We start from the raw sequence: 10,629 nt of genomic DNA on the forward strand, positions 1-10,629 counted from the left end.
GCGCGGCAGATGTCGTGCTTTAACGCAACGACCTCAGCATTTTGAAACACGCGAAATCATTTTATGGTCGTTAGATACGCATGCGAGCAACCAGATAGTCGCAAAAGCTGCCATCTTCACGAGCAAGCTACGTCACATGACGTTAACCCACAAATTTCAAGGGAAAGAATATGTGAAGAAATAAAAAGAAAATGTGCTCTCTTTCTCTGCACGTCATTGCGTGAGCAGAGCACGTGGGACAGTCCTCATGATATAAAACCGAGGTGCAAAGGATCGGGCACCACCAAACAACGCTGCGCTCAGCTGCGCTGTCTGGATAACACAGCAGCTTTCTTTGTGTAAAGTGCGACAAGCCTATCCCTTATTTAAAAAGTCACAATGTTCGCACAGGTAAGGCCATTCACTTTCTTATACTTGTTAAAAAATTCCTCCTGATATTCTAGACGAGTCATTTATCATTGGCCACAAGAGACATTTCTTTTTGCTTCCGGGTAGCATGACGTATGCGCAGTATAACTTACGCATGCCTGTGGGTAAAAGAGAAAAGCGTTAAATCGAACGAACACTCAAAAATAACAGATTATGTCTATGCGTTCGCTGTACACTGCCTAAGCAACTCACTAAACCCTGTGAGTGTGTGTGTACTGAAATGCTGTGGGGGCGAGAGGGGGGGGGGGGGTATACACACGCGTGTACACATGCCTGTTATTAGCCGATCAAGACAAGCGTTCAGGAGATCCTCCGCGGTAACTACTAGGACCCTAACGCATGGTGAATGTCGGACCCGAACCACGCCACTAGATATGTGGGAAATGAACATAGCGGAGACTACAAAGCCATCATGAAAGTCATCGCAATTTTACCTTTAATCTACCTCTAAACGTATTCATAAAGGTCATCCTTAAAGAGCCACTGTTTTAGCATCGACTACCATTTTAGAAGATGCAGCGGTTTTCTCTTTCCATGAACTGTTTGTCCTCTTGTTATGCGAAAATATACCTGCATATCAACAGTGCATTATTTCCCACAGTTTAAACTCCTTGTCGCCTGCCTTGCCGCCGGTGCGTATGCCCTAACTCACCACCAAGCAGCGACGCCATACCAGGGGCCTGGATTCGGCGGTTATATCGCGTCAGCACCGAGTGCCCCTTACAGGGGATACCCTGACTACGCCTCCGTACGTAGCACAACCTTGAGATTCCAAAAACGCTCGGATTCTCCTCTTAGCAGCCTTAGTAAAAAAGCAAAATGCTACAAATCAAATTAATTCGAAAACTGATTTGTTACTCGGAACATTCAGTTCACAATTACTTTTGAAATATTGTAGTTTTTAGCATAGGCCACGCTGAAGAGCTTCTGCAACGGCACGATCTGTCACTGAATATATGAGGTATATCTGTGCACAGCTATGTACCTCTAAGTCAGTATTAACTCTGACATGTTAACGGACATCGTAGTTCTCAACCGGAGTGCTGACAATCGTATTTCCACTAATTATCCAGAAGATCGTTCTCTGAAATTCACAGATAACCTGATTCAATACTTTCCAGAGTGCTTTTATACCTTCTTTAGTAAAAATTAGTACTTTCGAAAACATAAAATAACTACAAATTGGTACTCTCAGTGAATTTATGTTAGTTAACATCGGCGAAGGGCTGCCACAACTAAATACCGAAGGTTGAGCAGTTTGACGCAACCGCTGGACGCAGGTTAGCCGTTTTAAGTTGCTCAGCATCTCTAGCTTCTATTTTCTGCACGTTTTTTTTTTCTCGCCAACAATCAAGGCAATCCACAGTTTTGCAAGCCTGCAGTTTTGGTGAGTTTCTTAGTTTGCTCAGGCACCCAAAAGTAAACTCGGTGCTATGCACGCCACTTTCCGATCATTGCAAAATTTTATCCCCGAGTAAAATTCGGTTATGAGGGGGAGCGCACTTTTATAATCACAGAAAGAGCCGTCCAATATGCACTCTTTCCACGCAGCCACCTCAGCCGTACAGTTTCGGCTATGACAACGAGGACGAGTACGGCAACCGCCTATTCCACAGCGAGCAGGGTGATGAGAACAACGCCAAGACCGGCTCGTACGGCTACCGTGACGCGTACGGCCTTTATCGACAAGTGAACTACGTCGCTGACGCAAACGGATTCCGAGCCACGGTGGACACCAACGAGCCAGGCACCGCTCCCGGTGCCAGCGCCGACGTGGTCTTCAACGCCGCACCGGTTGTCCCACCGACCCCTGGCGGAGCCGCAGGTGCAACGGCCGGAGTCACGCCATTTGCCTACGGTGCTAGGGGTGCAGCGCCAAACTACAGCAGCGCTTACAACGGATACGGTAGATACGGAAACGCCCCGTACGGTGGCAACCCTGGCGCCTATGGATACGGTGGCTACGGTCCCTACGGCTCCGCTTCTAGTGGGCCAGCCCTGGGTGGATATGCGTACGGAGGATACGCTCCATACGGCCAAGGTGCCGCTGGCTATGCTGCTGGCCGCTATGCGCCGGGTGGATACGGGGCTGCCGCCGGATGGGCTGCCGGTCAGTACGGGTATCGCCGCTGATAGTAAGTGCTGCCGTAAAATTTTACAAACACCTAGCACATAGGAGCGAATCAGTGGCGCAAAAAATTTATACCTTTCATTCCATTTTTGTTTTTCGTGTACTACTGCACTGTATTGTCCCAATTTTCCAGTCCGCTTTGATAGTGCAAAAGGCCTGTTTTCATGTGTTGCCCATTGATCAGCGTGTATGAAATCGGTGTAAGGTATTCGCCCGCCATGTATTCGCAAAAAGATTTTCCAATAAATGAATATTTTTCCAATGCTGTATGTGCCACCCAAGTGAATTCCAAAGCCTGTCTGGTCACTGTATTATATTTATTTGCTTATATCTGCTTGACAATCTCTGAATTATTATATTTGTAGTGTTAGTAAAAGCACACTTGAGGCAATAGTGAATTCTCTTTGGCCCGTAATACCGGGTTTTAGAACTCTATTTTGCTCAGTAAAGTTTCCGTGAATTGCTTGGTACAGTGATAGCTGGATAGCTATTACAAAACAAGACATTCTCGATAATGAAGCCCAGCAATGAGCCACTGCGAACAACAGCACTACGCAGCCAAGAAAAGGACTCTGCGTTTCCACTTTTTGTGGCATCATTTCCTACGCCAGTTCCGGAACCATATTCGTTAAAACTACGGTGACTACACTGATCTCTGAATACCCGATGTCCAATTCTTCTCAAAACGACAGACCAAGAGTGCATCTTACGGGAAGTAAGGCTGAGCCTATCACCAAGAGGAAGTGCCACTCCTGTTTAATATCGGTCTGTTCATACACTTCCCTCAGATGAACAATAACCTGGCAGTAATAAGATTTCGTCGAAACAACTAATTCACAGCACCGGTTCATCATGTTAGTTTTCCATCAGCTTGGTAGTAGAATAAAAAAAAAGCACATTAAGAAGTTAATCAACATATTGCAATCCGGTGAGGTGTCGTATGGTATGAGAAGTCAAATAAATTTTTTTTAACGTTCGTTGCCCTTCACTTCGATATGGCAGCAATCCGTCATTTTTGGTGTGACCATAACTAGGTTTAATCTACCGGCAGGAGTATCTTTAAATTTGTTTTTTCTCAACGATAAATGCGACTCCTCCTGCCCGATAAACGTCCACGTGTTCAGAAGGTGCCGGAGAATCAACTTTTTCTCAGAACAATCATTGGAAATATCTGTAATCAGCGTTCGTTTATGGTTTGCTGCAGAGCATAGTAACGGTTAGTGATTAGAAACTTAGGCAATCTTGGGGGTTCCAAGTGCATTATGTCGGTCTTCATCAGGCTTAAAAATGAAACAGTGGAGTGTGGAACACTTACGGGACCGTCAGACGCTTGATGGCGTCTGATGGAGCCATGACTTATACCTTTCAGGGTATTCTTCCATCACGCGAATCGGTTTCATATAACTGTACCCAGTCCGTTGATAGCTGCTGAAAGCGTCTTTCAGTATATCAGAGGCTGCTAAGGAGCATCTTCCATAGACATTCATGCAATACTGTAACTGTAAAAGCGTATCGACTTTGTACATTACCGCTGGAATGCAAGAAACCCCAAAAGCGAAAAAAAGACCCTCACTAAGCCATTTGCACTTTCTCACTTCTTTCAGGTGCTGTTGTGCACTCGAAACAGTGCAGATGAACTGGTTTTTTTTTGTACCCGGACTTTTGTCCGGATCACTGTTTGATACACGGGCATCAGTAGGTTCTGTGCATAGCCAACCGGTCCTATTTCCTGACAGCACGTTTCCACTTTAATGACGTGGAGATCCATTGGAAAATTTGTCCTTAGAGAAGCTGTTCATAACTCTAGTCACCCTTCAAAATTCTATTTTCGAAACTTGGTCTTAACCGAAAAATGTCAGTATCCATGGCATAAATGCCACAGTTCGCTAGCCACTGAGTATGCGCTACACTCAGCCATATGAGAAAAACTAACAAACTGCAGAAGCCCTCCGTCCCTCGACCGTTTTTTGCGCTTCCTAGAAAACGTGCATCAGCAACTAGCCCGGTGGCTTGCTCTCCTGAAACCAGGACCTTGGGCAGATGATGCTTCCAAAGTATTCGCGTCTGACCAGCAATTCGGGGCAGCACCCTCCAGCGCGGCTTAGCCTAGGGGCCTATCATGTTCTGATGATGATGATGATGATGATGATGATGATGATGATGATGATGATGATGATGATGATGATGATGATGATGATGATGTTGTACTGAGGCTGAATGGCACGTACCCACGGCGGGGATTGGCCAGGGTGTACTGCTGACACAAACGTACAAATGGGTAAGGAGTGTTGTAATTGGATAATTTTGTGAAGAAGTCTCGAGTTTGGATTATAAAGGTGGTAAAAAACCGGAAATGAAAAAACTAAATTCACATTCTAGCATAATAATCTGCCCGATGCAGTTATAGATCCGTGAATAAAATAGCACACAGGTTTCCAGGCATATCCCTTGGCGCTTGCCCCAAAGGAGAGGAGGATTGGAAGAGAGAGAGGAAGAACGTTCTGTTATGCGGCCTCTCGGTCCTTCTCTTTCTCTCTTACGGCACAGATGATGTCGAGGCGCTATGATAGAATGTTCGAAGCCATGCGCCACGTGGTGGCAGTCGAGGGAAATAGAAGCGCTTTTCCCAACGCCTGGTAATGGCTGCGCATTTTGAGGCATTTCTTCGCTACCCTACAGGCCTCTGCTCAACCGAGAGACTGCGTCTTCCTGCAGTGTGCGAGATAAGTGCTCTTTTTCACTCTCTTCACCTTCTTAAGGCGCTCACATGGGTAAGGGAGCTTGATAATAGTAATAATAACAATAATAACAACAACAACAATTGGTTTAAGGGGAACGGAAATGGCGCAGTATCTGTCTCATATATCGTTGGACCCCTGAACCGCGCCGTAAGGGATGGGATAAAGGAGGTAGTGAAAGAAGAAAGAAAAAAACAGGTGCCGTAGTGGAGGGCTCCCGAATAATTTCGACGACCTGGGGATATTTAACGTGCATTGACATCGCACAGCACACGGGCGCCTTAGCGTTTTGCCTCCATAAAAACGCAGCCGCGCGGCCGGGTTCGAAGCCGGGAACTCCCGATCGGTAGGGTAAAGGAGCGTAAAAACCAAATTTTAGTAGCATGTTTTCTTCTTTGTAATGATGCGTAAGACATTAGTATATATGAACCACCACATGGTATTCGTTCACGCGCAATAATGAATTAATAATTAGTTTTCTTCTTTCTTTCTGTTTCGGTTTCAACAGCCGAACAATGGCTGTGACGTCAGCAGTCAAAACATGTCACGTGAGGCATGAAAAAATTGCGATATCATCGCTGCTTCTTCATTCGTTGCCAATCCAGCTCATGGGGCAGCCTTGCTTTTGCACTGCCATGGATTAAAATGACGATACAGGGACTGCAACGCAGCTTATTCATGCTTCAAGGGCATATACAGACCTTTTGCGGCATAACACCTGTTCGGCTGTTAAAGTCAGAACCCGAATCGGCGCCAGAGAATAAATTAATCAATTACTTACGGTCGTAAGGCGATATCACGTGGGGATACCTAAGCAATAATGCGTAAGAAAAGACAAACCCAATCATTTGGTGTTTTCACTTCTTTAGTTGATTGGTCCACTGCATGTAAAGACACCGATTCGAAACCATGCGTAACCGGCTCGAAAAGGTGTCATGTTATGTCTAACGCGTTGGTTCAGCAGTGATTCCTTGATGACCTGAAAACGCAGATTATGTGTTACCCCACCCTTTTGCTCAACCCACGGCAACAAACGAGCGAAAAAATTACAACACTGTTTGTAGATGTGATATCCCCTTTGCACTTCTCTGAGACGGCAGCGTCATTTAACTTCCATTACTGTTTTGTTAATGGCAACAGAACACTTTTTTTACAAGCACATGCTCTACGTAACACCGTTTATGCGTTAAGTACTGCTAAATCGACAGCTCTTGCTCAAGAAAAGGAAAAGCTATACTCTAAGGGGCTTCTGACCGCACAGGAACACCCCGTTATGTCATCGCAAAAAGCCAGTATCTCACGCGTAGAAAATATTATTCAGTGAAAAACACAACAAACTGCATACTGAAATAAACACCAAAAAAAGATCCGCCGAGTTTTATGAGAAATAAATGCCGAGAACACAAACCCTCATACAAAACTTAAGGTTTTGCTCCTATATTCATTATTGCAGTAGAAAACGCTAAGTAATTAATCGATGCATGGGCAATACACAGCATGTAATAGCTCAGAAAACCTACTCTTCCTGACTGCACACTCCACCTACCCACAAATACCTGCCGCACATGCAACGAAACGACAACTACGTCCTACGCCACATTGAAAAAACATTTAAACCAAAGCTCAAGAAGCTACAGCGCCCGTCGTCAACCACACTGTCCTCGCGAGGAGAAAATAAAACAAAGAAGTACTTATGTGTAAGCGCGGCAGATGTCGTGCTTCAACGTAGCGCCCTCCCCGTTTTGAAAAGCGTGAAATCACTTCACTGTCGTTAGCTACGCATGCGAGCAACCAGGTTGTCGCTTGTCGCAAAAACCATCCTCTTCACGGGGATGCTACGCCACATAGTCCGCAAATGTCAAGGCCAAGAAAAACGTGAAGAAGCAAAAAGAAATGCACTCTTTTTTCCTCTGCGCGTCATTGCGCGAGCAGAACACGTGGGACTAGTCCTCATGATATAAAACAGAGCTGCAAAGGACGGGGCACCACCAAACAACGCTGCGCGCAGCCTCGCCGTCTGAATAATACAGCTGCTTTCTGTGTGTAAAGTGCACCAAGCGTATTAGCTGTTAAGAAAGTCAAAATGTTCGGACAGGTAAGCCGTTTCACTTTTATATACTCGCAAAAAAATGATGCTGATATCCCCGATATCGTCATTTGCACACAGGGGGGATCTGCTACAGCTTCCAGGTAGCACGAGGTAGATGCACAATATAACTTTCGCATCCCTGACCCTAAAAGCTAGAAGTGTTAAAACTAACGCACACTGTCAAATTAACAGGATATGTATTTGCTTTCGCTCAACGCTGCCTAAACAACTCAATAATCACTATGTGCGTGAATGTGTGTGTAGTGATGGAAGGAAGGAGAGGGGTGGTGCTCGTTTACACATGCCTTTTATTAGCCGACCACATCAAGGATTTAAGAGATCATCCACAGTAAGTACTAGGGCGCCGTAAGGTATGATAAACTTCCGGACCCGAACCACACCGCCAGAGTTGTGAAAGATGCAGATATTGGATGCTACGGAGCCAGAACGAATCCCCTAGTATTTTTATTTTTATTATCTATTCCATAAAGATCCTCCTCAGAGAGCTGTCGTTTTTCGCATGGACGCCATTGCAGAATCAGCAGCGGCTTTCTCTCTCCGTTGACATTTATTCGCCAGAGTTATTATTATTAGCGAATACCGCGCCATGTTCTGTCTTCTTCGTCATTTGCAGTGTCGTCTTTGTGTACACTAAAAGGAACTAATATTATTGGAAGACTTTTTGTCCTCTTGTAACGCGAAAATACACCCACATTTCAACACCGTATTTCTTCTCACAGACTAAAATCCTGCTCTTCTGGCTTGTTGCCGGCACGCACGCCCTACTTCACCACCAAGCCCCAACTCCGTACCAGAACCCTGGATACGGTGGATACACCGCGTCAGCGCCTGGTGCCCCTTACAGGGGATACGATGCATACGCCTCGGTACGTGACGAACACACCTTGGGATTCCACTAGTGCTCGAATTCTATTAGTGGCCATAGTAAAAAAGAAAATTTCTACAAATCAAATTAGCTCGAAAAGTTATTTGTTCCTCTGAATATTCAGTTAACAAATACTTGTGCTCCATTGTGGTTTTTTAGCATAACCCACACTGAAGAGCTTCTGCAACGGCGCGAGTTATCACCGAACAATATAAGGTAACTGTGCACAGCTGTCTACCTCTAAATCAGCATTAAATCTCATATCTTAGCGGACACCGTAGTTCTCAACCTACGTACTGACAATCGTATTTGCACTAAATATGCTGAAGATTTTGCTAACCATCCCGACAGTGCACCAAAGTGAAATTCGCAGCTAACCTAAATCAATACTTTCCAGAGCATCCGCCGCGGTGGCTGAGTGGTTACGGCGCTCGGATGCTGGCCCGAAAGACGCGGGTTCGATCCCGGTCGCGGCTGTAGAATTTCTATGGCGACGAAGTTCTAGAGGCCCGTGTACTGTGCGATGTGAGCGCACGTTAAAGAACCCCAGGTGGTCGAAATTTCCGGAGCCCTTCACTACGATGTCCCTCATAGCCTGAGTCGCTTTGGGACGTCAAACCCCGATAAAACCAAAACCAAACTTTCCAAACCTCTTTTATACCTCCTTTAGTAATTGTTAGTACTTTCGAAAGCATAAAAATACCTACAAATTGGTACTCTCAGTGAATTTATGTCAGGTAACATTGGCGAAGAGCTGCTACAACTAAACACTAAACACCGAAGGTCGAGCAGTTTGACGCAACCGCTGGACGCAGGTTAGTCGTTATAAGTTGCTCGGCATCTCTAGCTTCTATTTTCTGCGCGTTTTTTCTTTCTCACCAACAATCATAGCAATCTACAGTTTTGCAAGCCTGCAGTTTTGGTGAGTTTCATAGTTTGCTTTGCTCAGGCACCCAAAAGTAAACTCGGTGCTACGCACGCCGCTTTCCGATCGTTGTAAAATATTATTCCCGAATAAAATTAAAATTCTGTTATGAGGGCGAGCGCACTTTTACAATCACAGAAAGAGCCGTCCAATATGCACTCTTTCCACGCAGCCACCTCAGCCGTACAGTTTCGGCTACGACAACGTGGACGAGTACGGCAACCGCCTATTCCACCGCGAGCAGGGTGATGCCAACAACGCCAAGACCGGCTCGTACGGCTACAGAGACGCATACGGCCTTTATCGACGGGTGAACTACGTTGCAGACGCAAACGGATTCCGAGCCACGGTGGACACAAACGAGCCAGGAACTACACCGGGTGCCAGCGCCGACGTGGTCTTCAACGCCGCACCGGTTGTCCCACCGACCCCTGGCGGAGCCGCAGGTTCAGCGACCGGAGTCGCTCCATTTGCCTACGGTGCTAGGGGTGCAGCGCCGAACTACAGCAGCGCTTACAACGGATACGGTAGATACGGAAACGCCCCAAACAGTGGCAACCCTGGCGCCTATGGATACGGTGGATACGGTTCCTACGGCTCCGCTTCCGGTGGTCCAGCCCTGGGTGGATATGCCTACGGGGGATATACTCCACACGGCCAAGGTGCCGCTGGCTATGCTGCTGGCCGCTACGCACCGGGTGGCTACGGTGCTGCCGCTGGATGGGCTGCCGGTCAATACGGGTACCGCCGTCGATAGTAAATGCTGCCGTAGAATTTTAAAAGTACCGTACCTATAGAAGCGAATAAGTGGCGCTAAATAATTTACACCTTTCATTTCATTTTTGTTTTTTGTGTACTACTGTACTGCATTGCCCTATTGCCCAGTACGCTTTGATAGTGCAAAAGGCCTGTTTTCACCTCTTCTCTCATTTGACCAGCGTGCATGAAATCGGTGTAAAGTATTCGCCCGATGTATTCGCAAAAGCATTTTCCAATAAATGAATATTTTTACAATGCTGTATGTGTTACCCAAGTGAATTCCAAAGCCTGCGTGGTCACTGTATTATATTCAGTTGCTTATATCTGCTTGACAAGCACTGAATGATTATATTTGTAGTGTTTGTAAAAGCACACTTGAGGCGATAGTGAATTCTCTTTGGCCCGTAATTCATAATTTTAGAACTCTCTTTTGCTCAGTAAAGTTTCAATGAATGGCCTGGTACAGTGATAGCTGGATAACTATTACAAAACAAGACATTCTCTGTAATAAAGCCCAGCAAGAAGCAACTGCGAACAACAGGACTACGCAGCCAAGAAAAGGACTCTGCGTTTCCACTTTTTCTGGCATCATTTAATACGCCAGTTCCAAAAATTCGGTAAAACTACGGTCATTACACTGATCTCTGAAGACACCATGTCGAATTATTGTCA

At 45.8% G+C, this 10,629-nt stretch overlaps 1 protein-coding gene across 1 annotated transcript; it reads left to right on the forward strand.

Moving 5' to 3' along the window:
• The first annotated feature begins 378 nt into the window (after positions 1-378).
• On the forward strand, positions 379-9,955 carry LOC144124031 (uncharacterized). Its single transcript, XM_077656709.1, has 5 exons — positions 379-390; positions 1,981-2,539; positions 4,165-4,172; positions 8,128-8,274; positions 9,371-9,955. The coding sequence occupies exons 1-5, from the start codon at positions 379-381 to the stop codon at positions 9,953-9,955; spliced, it is 1,311 nt and encodes a 436-aa protein (XP_077512835.1).
• The last annotated feature ends 674 nt before the right edge of the window (positions 9,956-10,629 follow it).

This window comes from Amblyomma americanum, chromosome 3 (assembly GCF_052857255.1).
Source record: "Amblyomma americanum isolate KBUSLIRL-KWMA chromosome 3, ASM5285725v1, whole genome shotgun sequence".
In the NCBI taxonomy this organism is placed as follows: domain Eukaryota; kingdom Metazoa; phylum Arthropoda; class Arachnida; order Ixodida; family Ixodidae; genus Amblyomma; species Amblyomma americanum.

Bases quoted from the DNA above. Each gene is read 5' to 3' on its own strand.
- LOC144124031 (XM_077656709.1), top strand. The intron at 8,275-9,370 runs GTACGTGACGAA...CTTTCCACGCAG, and splicing joins GATACGATGCATACGCCTCG to CCACCTCAGCCGTACAGTTT.